The following is a 17,775-nucleotide window of genomic DNA, read 5'->3' on the forward strand; positions in this document are numbered from 1 at the left end:
CTATTCCAGAGTATGGGGAGTCTCTGGGTCAGGAACCTATCCTTCCAGCATGTTTTATTCATTGTGATGATAAGGTTTAGATCCCTGGAGTGTGTGGCTCTGAGGGATTGGGATTTCTTTAAGTGGAGCATGTCCAACAGCTCAGGGTTTGACATGGCCTTGTATGTTAAGCAGAGATCACCTCTGAGTAGACAATATGCCACAGAGTATAGCTGGAGTTTTTTTAGACAGTCAGCATATGGCATCTGTTTTAGGCCTGTGATTCTTTTAGTGAGGTATTTCTGTGGCCTTTCCAGCTGTTGCAGATGTCTTGTGAGGTACACACCAAACAAGGCATTATACTCTATAATGGGTCTAATGAGGGATGAGTACAGTGGGACAATGACCTCCTTTTTTCTGGATGAAAAGCCCTTAGTGATGAGGTGTGCCACATAGAAGGATTTCCTGACTGTTGTGGCGATGTGGTTATCGAAAGTGAGACCACTGTCCACCTGTGTCCCTAAGTCTCTCATCACACTTTCAATGTTTAGTGTCCTGCCACCTATGTGGTAATTCATGGGTATATGTTTTTTTCCAAAGGGGATAACTATACATTTCTTGGCATTAAGCTTGAGCCTATTGCTCTGGCACCAGGCATCTGTTTCTGTAAGGCCCTTTTGTAGAATATCCACATCATTTGGGGATTCAATAATGACTCCCAGTTTGCAGTCATTTGCAAACTTTGTTAGCCAGAGTCCCTTAGTGTTGGCCTGTACTTCAGAGAAGTAGATGCCAAACAAGAGTGGTCCCAGGACTGAACCCTGAGGTACTCCACTTGTCACTTGTCTGGAGGTGGATTTGGAGTCGGCTACTTTTACAGTCTGGGTTCTGTCAGTAAGCCAGTTGGCAACCCATCGAGTGACATAGGGATTTATGCCCAGCTTAGTAAGTTTATCTATGATTCCAGAGTGGGGGATGGTGTTGAAGGCCTTGATGAGGCCCAGATAGGCTGTGTGGACCGCCTTACCCTCGTCCACAGCTCTGGAGACTGATTCGAAGAAGTCAGTCAGATTCAGGAGACAAGATCAGCCCTTCACAAACCCAAACTGGGTGGGGTCCAGTGTTTGAAGTTTGCCAATGTCTTTGTTTATAAGTTCCATGATAATGCATTCCATGCCCTTGCAGATCAGGCTTGTCAGACTGATGGGACGGTAGTTCCTGGGATCCAAGGCTGATCCTCCCTTGTGGAGCGGGACAATTGTAGCTGTTCGCCACTCAGGGGGCACAAAGCCTGAGGTGAGGCTATGATTAAACATGACACTTAGGTGAGGTGCCAGTTCATTTTGTAGTTCATGTAGTACACAGCCTGGAATGTCATCTGGTCCTATGGGTGCTGTAGTCTTAGCTTTGGAGAGTGCGTTTTCTACCTGTGTGGCCGTGATTATCGGAATTTGGCAATCTTTTGGTATTGAGATGGGCCCTTTAGGGGGTGAGAGGGGGGTGAAGTTGGCACTAAATTGATCTGCCAGGATATTAGCAATATCCTTGGGATCAGTATATTTAATGCCATTCTGTTGTAGCTCAGAGCAGATCTAAGCATTGCCATTTAGATTCTTGACATAACTATAGAATGCCTTGTGGTTGTCTTTGGAATCTTTGGCAATTTTATTTTCGTAACTAGCTTTTGAGGATTTTATGAGGGATCTAAGCTTCTTACTGAGGCTGGTGAGGGGGTTTTTTACATCCTGGTATTTTCCTCTTTTCTGCAACAGTTTCTTCCTTCTGTTGTATAGTTTGTTTATAGCAGGTGACCACCAGATTGGCTTCCTTTTTTGGAGAAGAGCATCTTGGTTCTATTTGGGATGGCAGAATTCATGCACGAGTGGATGTGCTCGTACAGTGCCTTAGTGTAGCATTCTGCAGTCAAACTTCCAGATCCTGTCTGCGTGGGTGTTGTGAAGTTTGTCACTTCTGACTTCAGTAGCATGAAGTTGGCTTTGGAGAAGTCTTTTAAGGAGGTTTTCTTACTGGGGGGTGGGGGTGGGATGTGGATGTCAAGGGTGATTTGCTTATGGTCAGACCTGACCAATGAGAGGGTGACCACTGGTGTGGAGCATATATCTCTCATGTTGGTAATGACCAGGTCAAGGATACTGGAGCCCCTGGTGGGACAATGGATTAGTTGATCCAGGGCATTGGAATTTATGAATTCCAAGAACCGTTGAGAAAATGAGTTGGTACCCGAATAGTTTTCCCAATTAATGGCAGGGTAGTTGAAATCACCCAGTATTAGGGTGTTTGGTCATATCTTAATATTTTACAGTATGTTTAGAAAGGTGTAGTGAGAATCTTGGAGCATGGTGGGGGGATCTGTAGCAAGTTACAATTTGGATTGCAGTCTTACCTAATGTTAGTTGCACCTGGAGAATTTCAGATGCATTGTGTTGGGCAACTAGCCTGGAGGTGTGAATATCCTTGGTGAATATGTACACTCCTCCACCTTTAGTGTTTCGGTCTTGGTTTTGTGGCCAAAACGTGTGGTAAAAATTGTAGCCTGGTAAGTAAGTCAGCTTTTAAGCATTGTGTTAGAGAACAATGTTTTATGGGAGATCATTATTGGCAGTCTAATGGCATAGCTACATGCACCTCGTGTGCCAATAGCTATGCCAATGCCGTAATGGCAGTGTGGGAAACCAAGTTTATATTGAAGGGTCCCTATGCAGACGGAGTGCATTTTTAGGAGGTTTGTGGATGACCTCTTCATTTTATGGAGGGGAAACACTGAAGAACTGGTGGAGTTTGTACAATATATTAATCAAACTAGTGCTGAATCTGCTCTTAGAAAAATTTGCCATTTAAGTTCTCTTTTTCTAAAAAAAATATTAAAGGACCCTACAAATTTATCTGTATTAACTTTTTCTACTACAAAAACAGCTAAACTTTATAAAATTTTCACAATTTAATGAATGCGTAGCTAAAGCATTACTCATGTCCTTTTTCTTAATAGCCAAAATGTGCTCTCTAACCCTGTGATTTAACTTTCTTATGGTTTTACCAATATAGAAATTTTCACAGTTAGAACACACTGCAAGGTACACTAAACCTTCACTTTGACAATCATCGTCCCTTAACTGTCAAAGTGTAATTCAAATGTTTAAAATGATGGCTGTGTACTCACATTATAAACCTACACTGACTACAGCTAGCACAAGGAAATGTCCCTAAATGTGTGGAAACACTATTCTGAGTTTCCTTCTTGGGTCCCCCTTCCAATATTTCCTTCAAATTCCTTGTTTTTTTTACTAATAAAACTTGGTTTAGTCCCTATTACTTTACTCAACTCTTCATTGCCCAAAATAACTTTCCAATTTACATTAATCATGTCTCTAATTACTGGCCCATCAACATTCATAGGTACAGGAAAAGCATATTTTAATACCTCATTCTTACCTACACTTTGTTGCCCTATATTGTTCTTCTGAAACCCTACTTTCAAAATTGGAGAAAATCTTTGATCTCTATTACTTTTAACATACTGTTCAACTTCTTCAAGATCTTCATAGGAACACTCTCTGTCAATAAACAGTTGTTTAAGAATGTCCAGTTGTACATTAAAATTTTATTTTATTTATTTTGCATTTGTTAACCGGGCTAGTCTAGCTGGATATATGTCCATTTTCAGTAGTGGCCCGGGGAGAAAAGCTCAAAGCATGAACAGTGACAAAGTTAACAATGCATAGTAACATAAAGAATCACAGTACAGTGTATGGTGGTCATCACTGACCATCCTACTAAGCCTGATTACTTGCCCTTTAAATACACTGATTTTCATGTGTTTAGGATGATAAATGTCAAAATGCAGATAATTATTCATGAAGGTTTTCTTCCTATACATGTTACTTCAAAATTTTCTACTATTTACATCCATTTTCACTTTAACATCCAAAAACTGTACTTCTGCACCTATATTACTAATAGTGAACTTAAGCCAAGATACTGTTCTATTAATTTCTTGGTAAAAATCATTAAATTGTTCAGCACTTCCTGCCCAAATAAAAAACAGGTCGTCAATGTAACGCCTGTAGTACCTAATACATTTAAACAACTCCAATTTCTCCAAAAACTCAAACTCCCACAAACACATAACCAGACTGGCAAATACGGGTGCCACATGTGCTCCCATTGCTACACCACTTACTTGCTGGTAAATTTCTTTACGAAACCATGAAAAAATTATTATGTAACACTATTTCCATTAATTGACAAGCGACAAAAATATCTTGTTTGAGACTAGACTTAACTTTATCTAAGTAAAGCCTCATAAACTCAATCCCCTCATTCTGTTCTATTGCAGTATACAATGAACAAACATCCAATGTACATAGCAATGTTTCATCCCCTTGAAAATTAAAGAGCTGAAGCTCATTTAGAAACATCCATGAATCTTTTACAAACTACTTACTGCTTTGTACTATAGGGTTGACAATATATTGAGACTAGGCTAGATAAGAGCATTAGTAGTTTCTTCTGCTTCTTTTGGCTGCTCCCATTAGGGGTTGCCACAGCAGATCAACTGTCTCCATTTCTTCCCGTCCTCTGCATCTTGCTCTGTCACACCAACCACCTGCATGTTCTCTCTCACCACATCCATAAACCTTATCTTCGGCCTTCCTCTTTTCCTGTTACCTGGCAGCCTCATCCTTAGCATCTTTTTCCCAATATACTCTGCATCCCTTCTCAGCACATGTCCAAACCAACGTAATCTTGCCAATCTGGCTTTGTCTCCAAACCTTCCAACCTGGACTGACCCTCCAATATACTTATTCCTAATCCTGTCCATCTTCGTCACACCCAGTGCAAATCTTAACATCTTCAACTCTGCCACGTCAAGCTCTGACTCCTGCCTTTTTGTCAATGCCACTGTCTACAACCCGTTTAAAATAGCTGGTCTCACTACCCTCTTGAAGACCTTCCCTTTCACTCTTACTGGTACTCGTCTGTCACAAGTCACTCCTGACACTCTTCTCCACCCACTCCATCCTGCCTGTACTCTCTTCTTCCCCTCTCTTCCACACTCATCATTACTCTGAACTGCTGATCCCAAGTACTTAAACTCATTCACCTTCGCCACCTCTACTCCCTGCATCCTCACCATTCCTCTGTCCTCACTCTCATTCACACACATATATTCTGTCTTAGTCCTGCTGACCTTCATTCCTCTTCTCTCTAGAACATATCTCCACCTCTCCAGGGTCTCCTCCACCTGTTCCCTACTCTCACTACCAATCACAGTGTCATCTGCAAACATCATAGTCCATGGGGACTCCTGTCTGATCTCGTCTGTCAACCTGTCCATCACCATTACAAATAAGAAAGGGCTCAGAGCTGATCCTTGATGTAATCCCACCTCCACCTTAAACGCATCCGTCACTCCCACCGCAGACCTCACCGCTGTCACACTACCCTTGTACATACCATGTACCACTCTTACATACTTCTCTGACACTCCCGACTTCCTCATACAATACCGCAACTCCTCTCTAGGCACCCTGTCATATGCTTTCTCTAAATCCACAAAGACACAATGCAACTCCTTCTGACCTTCTCTGTACTTCTCCATCAACTCTCTCAGAGCAAACATCGCATCTGTAGTGCTCTTTCCTGGCATGAAACCATACTGCTGATCACTAATCATCACCTCCCTTCTTAACCTAGCTTCCACTACTCTTTCCCATAACTTCACGCTGTGACTGATCAGTTTAATCCCTCTGTAGTTACTACAGCTCTGCACATCACCCTTATTCTTAAAAATAGGTATCAAAACACTTTTTCCCCATTCCTCAGGCATCCTCTCACTTTCCAAGATTTCATTAAACAAACTAGTTAAAAACTCCACTGCCATTTCACCTAAACACCTCCATGCTTGAACAGGTATGTCATCTGGACCAACAGCCTTTCCGTTCTTCATCCTCTTCATAGCTATCCTTACTTCCTTCTTGCTAATCCACTGCACTTCATGATTCACTATCCGCACATCATCCAACCTTCTCTCTCTCTCATTCTTTTCATTCATCAGCCCCTCATAGTACTCTTTCCATCTGCTCAACACACTCTCCTTGCTTGTGAGTACATTTCCCTCATTATCCTTTATCATCCTTACCTGCTGCACATCTTTACTAGCTCTGTCCCTCTGTCTAGCCAATCGGTACAGGTCCTTTTCTCCCTCCTTAGTGTCCAACTTTTCATACAACTCTCTATACGCCTTATCCTTAGCCTTTGCCACCTCTCTCTTTGCCATGCACCTCATCTCCTTATACTCCTGTCTACTTTCTTCATCTCTCTGACAATCCCACTTTTTCTTCACCAACCTCTTTCTCTGTATACTTTCCTGTACTTCTTCATTCCACCACCAGGTCTCCTTGTCCTCCTTCCTCATGTCACACCAAGCACCCTTCTAGCCATCTCTCTTACTAGCTCTGCTGTAGTTACCCAGATATTCGGTAACTCTTCACTGCCACCCAGTGCCTGTCTTAACTCTTCCCTGAACATCACCTCACAATTACCCTTTTTCAATTTCCACCATTTGATCCTTGGTGCTGCTCTCACACTCATCCTCCTTTTCTTGATCAACAATGTCATCCTACAAACAACCATCCTATGCTGCCTAACTACACATTCCCCTGCCACCACTTTACAGTCTCCAATCTCCTTCAGATTTGCCCTTCTACATAAGATATAATCCACCTGTGTGCATCTTTCTCCACTCTTGTATGTCACCCTTTGCTCCTCCCTCTTGTTAAAATACGTATTCATCACAGCCATGTCCATCCTTTTCGCAAAATCCACTATCATTTGACCTTCTGCATTCCTTTGCTTAACACCATACCTACCCATCACTTCCCCATCCCCTCTGTTCCCTTCACCAACATGCCCATTGAAATCTGCTCCAAACACCAGTCTCTCACCCTTGGGTACAGTCATCACCACTTCATCCAACTCACTCCAAAAGTTTTTCTTTCTCATCCATCGCACACCCAACTTGTGGAGCATATGCACTAACAATATTCATCATTACTCCATCAATTTCCAGCTTCATAAACATCACTCTATCCGAAACTATTTTCCCCTCCAAAATACTGTTAGCATACTGCTCCTTCAGGATAATGCCTACGCCATTTCTCCACCCATCCACACCATGATAAAACAATTTGAAACCGCCTCCGATACACCTAGCCTTGTTCCCCTTCCATCTGGTCTCTTGCACACACAATATACCAACCGTCCTTCGGTTCATCATATCAGCTAGCTCCCTCCCTATACCAGTCATACTGCCAACATTCAAAGTTCCGACCCTCACTATCACAATCCTAGCCTTTACCTGCATTCAGGCATGCCTTCCGCCTCTTCTCCTCCTTCGGCCAACAGTAGCCCAATTTCCACCAGCACCCTGTTGGCCAAAAGTACTGGTGGCGGTCGTTGTTAACCCGGGCATCGACCGATCCAGTATGAATTTCTGCACAGTTTTCTGCATATATGATGTGGCAAAATCTTACGCCGGATGCCCTTCCTGATGCAACCCCCCCCCCCCATTTATCCGGGCTTGGGACCGGCACAAAGAAATGCACTGGCTTGTGCATCCCCAGTGGTTGGGTTAAGAGCATTAGTAGTTTAATAGATGTGAAACCTAAGTATTCACTGAAGAACTATAAATCTTTGAAGAGACAGTTATGTCAACCTAAGGTCAATGATAGGAAGCATGGCCCTACAAGGCCAGCCATAGAAAAAGGTACAAAAAAATGTGGCAGATGTAATTTCTGCAAGTATATAGACAGTACCTCTAAGTTTGAACATCCAGACCAGTTAAAGATATAGGAGTTTGACATCAATGCTACCTGTGAAACAGAGCACCTAGTCTATTTGGACCATTGCACAGTGTGCTGTAGTTTATATGTAGGGAAGACAGACAGGTCTCTGAAGGAAAGAATATGTGAACACATTTATGCTATTCATAAAAGGAACAAAGTGAATGCTTTGGCTAGACACACTATTAATAATGACATAGACCATGTCTTTAAATTTTTGGTTATAGGGAGAACATATGAGAGTATAAGGGGAGAGACTTATGAAACATCCCTGAAGAGCTTGAAGCTAAGTGGATAGTAAGACTAATGTCTGACAGAGGACATGGATTAAATGAATATATATACCTCTGCGTCCTAAGTTAAAGTCTAAGCAGCTTTTTAGGTAAGTTGTGCTGTGGAATTGTTTGCATAATAAATTACAGACTTCTTGTTACAGGCTTGCATGTGTTTTGGAGAACACAAGTGGAAAATGTAAATACGTGCAGATATATTCTATGCTTGTGATTGTACACTGACATGTTATGCAATTTTGAATTATAATTTAGATATTTAATAATTTTTCAGAAGTTTATATATATGTTTCAGACTTCTAGTCCAGTTAATGGCATATACCTTGTGGAATGTTGCTTTACATGGAAAGTGCTTGTTCACATTAGAACAACGTATTGATTGGTTTTAGTCATGTGTCCCAAGAGGGTGTATTTTTAAACCAAGAGCTGTTTTTAAAATGTATGAGGCATCTGAAGAAGTGGGGTGACCCACGAAAGCACTTGTGTCGAATAAAGATTTTCATACTGGATTTTACAGCTATCTCCAAGTCCTGGTGTTTTGCTTCTTGGTCTGAATAACAAGTTGCATCTTATTGCAAATGTGTATACACACACACATATATATATTTTTTTGTGTGTGTGTGTGTGTATATATATATACATATATATATATATATATATATATACACACCTACATACACAATTTTATTATTATTTCATTTATTTATTTTACATTTGTTTACCGGGATAGTCCGATTGGATACATGTCCATTTTCAGCAGAGGCCCAGGGAGAAAAGCTCCACATAGACAAACTTACATACAGTACAAAGAAGTTAGCAAACAATTATAAAAGCAAAGTGATTCTATACAATGGGTTAGTAGTGTTCCCTAGTAGGGACTCACAATTCTCATGGACAGACAATTAAAAGTAAGAGACATCAGATTGGAAGAAGAGCTTGGTGATGTAGTTACAAGTTATGATAATTGCAGAATATGCTTTTAGTTTATAACTTAATCAGGATTGGTACATGGGCATAGCCAATTCACTTTGAGATACTGTTTAAGGTTTTTTTTTTAAGAGACTTTTGGAGGATTGTAGGGTTATATAGTTTGGCAACGAATTCCAGGTTTTGCCAATGAAGCTGGCAAACAGGGATTTACCAGCAGAGTTATTAGCTTTGTGGGTTTGGACCAGTAGTTTATCGGCTGACCGTAGGGATCTTAGGTTGCTATATGGCTTAATAATATTTTTAAGTGAGGGGTGGTATCCTCAGGGTGGTACAAAATTGTGTGTGCTATTAAGAGTTGATTAAATTGAATTAAGCTGGGCAGTTCTAGCCACTCTAGTTGTTTAAGGTTCTGGCAGTGGTGCGTTCTATAGGTGGAGGCAGTGGCGAATCTGGCAATATGATTGTAGCTATGGGGCAACTTACCTAGTTCGGACTTGTTGAGGTTTGAGAGTACAGGCGAGGCATATAAAAGAGTAGAGAGTAGGTGTGATCGGGCGATTGCAGTCCTAGCCAGTGGGGTTAAAAATGTCTTGTTTCTATACAGTTATCCAAGCTTTTTATTGATGGTCTGTATGGTTTTGTTGACCTGTAGGTCAAATTTGAGATCATTGTCTATGATACCCCTAGCAGTTCGGTGTGATTATCTGGGGAAATAGTGGTACCATTGTTAGATGTGACAGAGAATGAAAGTGTGGTGGATCTAGTAGTGGGAGAGAAGAGTAGAAGTTTAGTTTTATTGAGGTTCAGAAGTAGGCGTTGGTTGGTGAGCCAGTTCTCGATAGTGTTAAATGTATTTTGGGTTAAGATTTGCAAGTCGGATGGGGAGGTGGCTGAGCAGATGACAGTGGAATCATCTGCTTATTGAATGCAGGTGGCTTTAGGGATAGAAGTGTGGAGGTTGTTGATAAAAATAGAGAAGAGTAGTGGACCTAGTGTGGACCCTTGAGGGACACCAAGTGTGAGAGGTAACTGGCTGGAGAGTTTGCCCTACCATAGTACCACCTGCTGTCTACCAATCAGGTACGACTGGGACCACTGGATAGCAGGCTTGTTGAGGGAAATAGATTTTAGTGAAAGAATGAGAAGTTCATGGTTGACCATGTCAAAGACTTTTGACAGGTCAAGAAAGAGAGCAGAGGTTAGCCTATTGCCATTCCTGTTTTGGTTTATGCAGTAGTAAAGGAAAGGAGGGCTGAGGTGGTGCTGTGGTATGGCCTGAAACCATGCTGGGAGTCGGATAGTAAGTTATTCTGTGAAACGTATTGCATTAGTTGCTTTTGTACACATTTCTCCATTATTTTGGCTAGTGGGGAAAGAATGTCAATGGGTCTATAGTTGGATATGTCTGAGGAGCTACCACCTTTATGGAGTGGGATGACGTGAGATATTTTCCAGAGGGAGGGGATAGCATTTTCGGATAAGGTTCTGTTGATGAGGATAGATACGGGATACGCAGTGGCATCTGCAGCTATTTGTAGGTACTCTGCATGGAGGAGGTCAGCAGCGAGGGTGGTAGGTTTTAGTTTTTTTAGAAGTGTTTTGATAAAACTAGTGGATATTGGTTGGAGGCTAAATTCCGGGTGATTATTAGGTAGATTAGGCATGTGGTTTAAGTTAGACGGGGTTAGTTGATTTGCTAGGGATTGGACTGTTTCAGTGAAAAGTTATTAAAGGCGCTAGCTATGGTCTCTGGAGAACTATGGGTGTAGTTAGCCGGGGTTGGGGTGGTGCAGTGAGCTGGACAAAGTAGTTGATTTATGCCTTCCCAGAACTTTTGAGGGTTGTTGTGGTGTTTTTGTAGGAGATTTTGGTAGACGCTTTTTTTATCCAGTAAAATAGGTTTTTTTGTATCATTCCCGAGTTGAAGATATTTTAGATGGTCAAGTGGGGCTTTGGTTGCTCTCCAGCTGGCCCAGTCTCTGTTTCTAGTTTTGATTTTAGCTTTGGTATCTTTTGTGAGCCATGGTGCTGTATTTGATCTAGTTTTTATTGTACATGCTAGAGCATGGGAATCAAGGATACTTAGGAATTTGGTGTTAAAGTGATATATGGCCTCCTCTAATGTTAGAGTTTTTAGTTCTGACCTGTCGACTGCTTTTAATTAATTTTGGAATATAGCAGCATCAAAGTTTTTCCTGTTTCTAAATGTTTTATATTTGGGCTGGTGTGGGTTTCCTGCCTTATGTTTTATGATATAGGTTAGATGATGGTCACTGAGGTCATCAGGGAGAGTACCAGCTGTGTATAGTTGGGGTTGGTTAGTAACTAGGATCCAGTCTAGGATACTTTCCTTGTTGGTTGGTTTGCTTATCCTAGTGGGAGAGGTTATGGTCTGTTTAAACCCAGACAAGTTTATATGAGTGATGGGGGTCGGAGGAGCAGGGGTGCCAGTCGGTCTTAAAATCACCAAGGACTATGGTTTCTGGGGGATAGGTAGTGGATAACCAGTAACGGAGATCTTCTAGGATATTTAGGTTTTTGCCTGGTGGAATGTATGCACAGACGATGTTCAAGTGTTTGTTTTGGTTAATCTATAGCTTGGTTATGAGGAGTTCCACGTTATTGAATTGGGGAGGTTGAATGGTGTTTCTATTAACGGTTAGAGTATTTTTGTAAAGGACTGCTATCCCACCTCCTTTCCTTGTAGCATGGTCTAATGAGTGAATATTGTATCCTGGAGGTAGTATCTCATTGTCAGTAGTACTGGGTTTTAGCCAGGTTTCCATAAGACACAATGTCTGGGGAGTGGGTTGCTAGGAGGGCATGTAGGTTGGGAATCTTATTCTTAATACTTCTAATATTTAGGTGAAATTCTAGGAGGGAACTAGTGGGAGTATTCATGGGTAGCTTGACTGTGGGAGGTTATGGTAGGGGAGTGGAGGTTATTGGGTGTGGGTGGGCCAGGGTTGGGATGAATGTCTCCATGTGGTATAAGTTTATAGTGACAGGATATTCTGAGCTTTAGGAGTTTGTCTATAAGCTTTATATAGTCTTTGTCTTTAGGATGTTTTGTGGCTGTACAGGGGTGGTATTTTATACAGGGTGGTATATTCGGTGTGCTGGGAAAGGTAAAGTGTTTGGTGTTATGTGCAAAGTCGTGGGTGTCTGTTTGATCATTTGGGTAGTGAATACCATGGTCAAGTGTTTGTTCGCAGGCAGTGAGATGGTAAAATAGAAACAGTATAGGCATTTAGGAAAGAAGTGTTTTTTTGCTTGTTTGCATTTTGATGGGGGAGGGCCAAATTTGATGGCTGACTGTGCACACACAAGTAGTGCAACAAGCGTTAGAGCCATTTTAAACAAGTGTTATGGTACTCAGCACAAAAGCACAAACACACACACACACACACACACACACAGGTAAGTAGTGCAACAAGCATTAAAGAGACATTTTAAACAAGTGTTACAGTAATCAACACAAAAGCACTGTGCGTCCTATTTTACAGTACTGCACAAGGTGTACAGGGGAAATTATACAGTATGCTTACAGTAGACAACAGTGTAGCATTACATGCTCTGTGAATAAATACCACACGTCACTCTGGAAAAGTTAGAGAGAGTATACACCTTAAAGTATATAGCAGTATATAAGGGGACTGTGGTGCAAAGTGTAGATCACAATATCTATGCTAATAAGTAAAGGTAGGCAGAGAAATTCATAAAGTTTATGAACTACGTTTTGCTTACTATCAACCCATTGCGGCACACTACTTCTCCTCTGCATTTTATTTCATCTTTATACTCAGAAACTAAAGACAGAGAATGGAGATTTGTGCTGTGTTATGAGCCTATACTGCATAGTACTGATGAGCCCCACCTGTACAAGCTGGCAAATTCATGCAGCCGTTCTACTACAGCAGCAGTGGCAGTGCTTTATTGGAGATATAAAGGCAACAAGATCTATTGTGTGTGTGTGTGTGTGTGTGTGTGTGTGTGTGTGTGTGTCCATGTTTACAAGTGTGGAAGATCTAACTTACCTACACCATGTTACTGCTGTAGAATAATATGGAATGCATTCTTGCAAAGAGGGCTCTTGTGTGTTACTGCACTTCTATAAGTGCAGTGTATTGCATATTCCATCAACAATATTTGTTCAGATTATACCACACTGCTATTACTCATGTTACTTAGCTTGTTTGCATAGGCTCTGTACACCAGCTACTTTTCTGTTTAGCAGTAATATGTCAGTTCTGTAGCCAAGCTGCACAATTCTCACTGAATCAGGAGTTGGTCATTTCCCTGCATTAAAGCACAACTGCCCTAACCAATGCAGGCTATGCCTATGAATTCCATCCCATATCTCACAAATTTAAAAATAAAGCAAACAGCTGCATCAGTTACTGCTTATCGTGGGGATGTGGGCAGTATTTTCCTACTAGCATAAATTCATTAGTAATCTTGTAGTAAACTTATTTTCATTTCGACAAACACAGTGTGCAAATAGTAGCTCTGTCTTTAATTAATACAAGAAAAAAGTACTTCATTACACATTAAAGCCCTGATAAACACAGAGCTAAGCCACTCATAATGCCAACATCAGAATCCTCCAATAACTAACGAGCAGCAGCTTGTATATCTAACTGCCACAGAATTGTGAACATGTATACGTCTATAGATATATATATATATATATATATATATATATGTGTGTGTGTGTGTGTGTGTGTGTGTGTGTATATAATTCTTAGAACTAAGTTCAGAGTTATTTTACAGGGACCAAGGTAATGTTTACAACAGCCATATTTCAATAATATCTACTGAAAATACTTCCTAGTTACATACCAAAACACGTGAAAGGAATACAATTCGTAAATCTATTGACACCTCGCAAATCAAAAGGTAAGTCAACAATTCTATCACCAACAAAAGGCACAGTTCGGTACAGAACTAACGGCAGCCTTCATAGCTGCTCTTAAAATGGTCAGTAAACTAATCTGCATATGCACAATTCGTGATGTTACAGTCAGTGAATGTGCATTTCCATTGAGCACTGCAGTCAGAAAATAAATACTAATAATTCAGTTGCAGAAACACTCCATTTCGAAACACAAAAATGGCATCCATGACCTTCTTCACAATTCCCTGCATCACGCATTAGAGAATAGTAACTTTTTCAGTGAGTGAGAAACTCAAAAAGTATGTACCTCCTTACTAAAGGTCAACTGGGACTAAACACATTGGAATAAAAACATAAGTTTCAGCAAGGCTAAACATTGCTTCCGATGCAATAATACAACGACCAAAATGACCAGGAAGATAATAACTGGACCAAATCATATTTCACTTTTGATAAATTAAATGTTAACTCAAACAAGGATTGTGATGTTTCTATTCTCACCTTGTACATTACTGAAAGCTCTTGACAGCAGATTGAAACTAAGTACGGAAGCCGGTGAGGAAAACACTTAATTCGAAAACGGCAAACCAAGGCAGTAAAAGGTGACGTGATAGTATGGGACTAAACTTTTTTTCGGGTGCCTGTCTAGCCGCGATTCTTTGTCAATAGAAGTATTTTTATTTTGTGAAAAGGGTTGTTTGTTTATTCCAAGAACGACAGAACGCTCTGAACAACAAAGCTCGTGTGAAGTCACTCCTTTGTGGTTACTTTATTTTTAAACAGATTTCCGACTACATTTGCGATAATGAGGACAGTGTGGGCGCCTTGCGCCTTTTAAAGCCCAGTCATCCATCCTCATTCCTCAACCTTTTTCTCGTTTTCTACGTGGGGTTTGGGGTGTCAGTGACACCGTGTCATCTTAGTAATGACAACATCTAGATACCAGAGTTCACTCCACCGAGTGGTTAGCCCTGATGCGTCTGTTCTTCTATAGAAATCGAACGCAGAGCCCTCGTAGGGTTACCAACTTTTCAAATGCCCAAAGTGGGGCAATTGTACAAACATCAGATTTTGCAGGCCAAAACATACCCACGGCCAGTACAAAGGACAGAACTTCAGTTTTTTACCTAAAATAAAAGCTTATTCGTGTAGCATTTTAGCTGCTTACTCTATTTTTGATAACATTTAGGTGTTTCAGATACAGTCAGAATAACTGTTTTAAGCAACTATTACATAAAATAAAGGAAATGGTACGTATTATCGCAACCAATTTTCGTGGTTGCGAAAATAGCATACCTCAAGTCAAAGGAGCCCATGTAACACTGTACAGTGTTATTGAAAGTCCTTATTGCTCAGTACAAACTGTGGATTACCTTCAGGAAGACCAGAAAATTATGTATGTGAACCGTTACTGTTGTAAGACCCCTAATGACATTTCATCATTCAGCGATGGCAGCTATTTGAATCAGCCATGACCTCTGAAGTTCATGACAACAGTTAGGCACATTGACCTTTCTGTTCAGATATTTTCAGAGTCCTTAATGAAACATTAAGGGGGAATATGTAATTGATGTAACAAGTACAGCAAATGAACTGTTTTGAAGGGGAATTGAAGATAGGTTCATAGGTAAGTACTAGGCTATCTGCCCATAGGCATTTATAAGCCTAACCACAGAGTGATGGCTTTTGCCTCCCCATTAGATTAGTAACCTGGGCTTCTGTCAACAGGGCACCTGAAGTGATCCCAGGGTAGAACTTACGATTACCCATCCACTCATCAAGATTTCTGTTGAAGAGGGTCAGAGAGGAGCTCTGTCGAATATGGATTGGGATTCTATTCCAGAGTGAGGGGAGTCGCTTGGACAGGAATCTATCCCTCCAACATGTCCTGTTTATTGTTGTACATAGGTTCAAGTCGCTAGAATGAGTGGTTCTGAGGGATCTTGTTTTTTTTGAGGTGAAGCATGTCCATTAGTTCAGGGTTTGACATGGCCCTATAGGTCACCTCTGAGCAGACGTTAAGCGACTGAGAAGAGCTGGAGCTTTTTTAGTCGTGCTTCATAGGGTAATTGTTTAAGGCCCTTAATCCTCTTAGTGTTGTTGCAGGCGACTAGTGAGGTACATCCCAAATGGGGCATTGTACTATATGGGCCTAATGAGTGAGGAGTAAAGGAGCACAGTCACCTCCTTGGATCTGGATGAGAAACCCTTTGTGATCAGGTGTGCCACATAGAAGGATTTCCTGACCGCTTTGGCTATGTGGTTATCAAAGGAGAGCATGCTATCTACTTGGGTACCCAGGTCCCTAATTACTACTTCAGTACTTAGTGGATTCCCATCTATGTGGTAGTTTGTAGGTACTTTGTTTTTCTCAAATGGGATTACTATGCATTTTTTGGCATTTAGCTTGAGGCCGTGACTTTGACACCAGGTGTTTGTCTCTGTGAGACCCTTTTGCAGGATGTCTGTGTCAGCTGGAGAGTCAATTATTGCACCCAATTTACAGTCATCTGCGAACTTGGTTAGCCACAGTCCCTCCGCCTTTGCCTGTACTTTGGAGAAATATATACCAAACAGGAGGGGTCCCAGGACTGAGCCTTGTGGGACTCCGCTTGTGACTGGTTTAGAGTCAAGACATGGCACCTGCCACTCTTACCATGTGGGTTCTGTCTGAGAGCCAATTGGCAACCCATCTCGTAACATGGGGGTTGATATTTAAGCTGGTGAGTTTGTCTATGATTCTTGAGTGTGGGATGGTGTCGAACGCCTTAGCGAGGTCCAGATATGCTGTGTGGACCACCTTCCCTTCATCTATGGCCTTGGTGACTGTTTCAAAGAAGTCGACCAAGTTCAGGAGACAAGATCTGCCTTTAACAAAGCCAAACTGGGTGGGGTCCAGTGTCTGGAGGTTCCCAATGTCCCTGTTAATGATCTCCATGATAATGCGTTCCATGGCTTTGCAGACCAAGCTACTCAAGCTTATAGAGTGATAGATCCCAGGGTCAGTTGTGGCACCACCTTTGTGGAGTGGTACTACTGTTGCTGTATGCCATTCTTTGGGTACCTAGCCTGTAGAGAGGCTGAGTTTGAATAGTGATTTGAGATGGGAGGTTAGTCCATTTTGAAGCTCGTGTAAGACACAACTTGGGATAGCATCTGGTCCCATTGATGCTGTGTTTTTGGCCTTTGCAAGGGCTGTCTTTACTTGTGTGTCTGAGATATCTGGAGCGCCACATTCTTCTGGGATGGGTGCTAGCCCCTTTGGTGGAGGGGGGGTGAAGTTTTCACTGAACTTGTCAGCCAGGATGTTGGCAATGTCGGTTGGTTCAGTGTATTTATGGCCATTATGCACTAGCTCAGAGCATATCTGAGAGTTTGCCCCTAGACTCTTGACATAGTTAATGAAGGCCTTGTGGTTATCCTTAGAGTCATTGGCTATTTTTCTTTCAAAGTTGGCCTTGGATGATTTAATGAGGGAGCGCAGTTTTTTACTGATGTTAATCAAGAGATGCCTTCTTATTTTGGGATTTTGTTCTATCTTGCAGGAGTTTCCTCCTTCTGTTGTAAAGTTTATTTATTGCTGGGGTCCACCAGACTGGCTTCCTCTTTTTTGAGGAGTTGGTCTTGGTTTTACTTGGGATGGCTCGGTCCATGCATTCTTGAAGATGTTCACAGAATGCACTTGTAAAGGATTCTGCCATTGGGTCATCATTTTCCATTTGATTGGGAGCTTTGAAACTTCCCACCTCGGTCTTGAGGAGTGTGAAGTTGGCTTTAGAGATGTTTTTTACCTTGATTTCCTTGACTGGGGGGGAGG

At 41.5% G+C, this 17,775-nt stretch overlaps 1 protein-coding gene across 1 annotated transcript in view; it reads right to left on the reverse strand.

The window, feature by feature from the left end:
• APOO (apolipoprotein O) overlaps nt 1-14,808 on the reverse strand; it is a 595,595-nt gene extending 580,787 nt beyond the window's left edge. Inside the window, exon 1 of the mRNA XM_044072293.1 lies at nt 14,460-14,808. Coding sequence (XP_043928228.1) covers nt 14,460-14,468 — 9 coding nt within the window. The 5' untranslated portion in view covers nt 14,469-14,808. The remainder of the gene's footprint in view (nt 1-14,459) is intronic.
• Nucleotides 14,809-17,775: the final 2,967 nt, after the last annotated feature.

Source organism: Protopterus annectens, chromosome 5.part0, assembly GCF_019279795.1.
Source record: "Protopterus annectens isolate FY-2018-M chromosome 5.part0, PAN1.0, whole genome shotgun sequence".
NCBI lineage: Eukaryota > Metazoa > Chordata > Ceratodontiformes > Protopteridae > Protopterus > Protopterus annectens.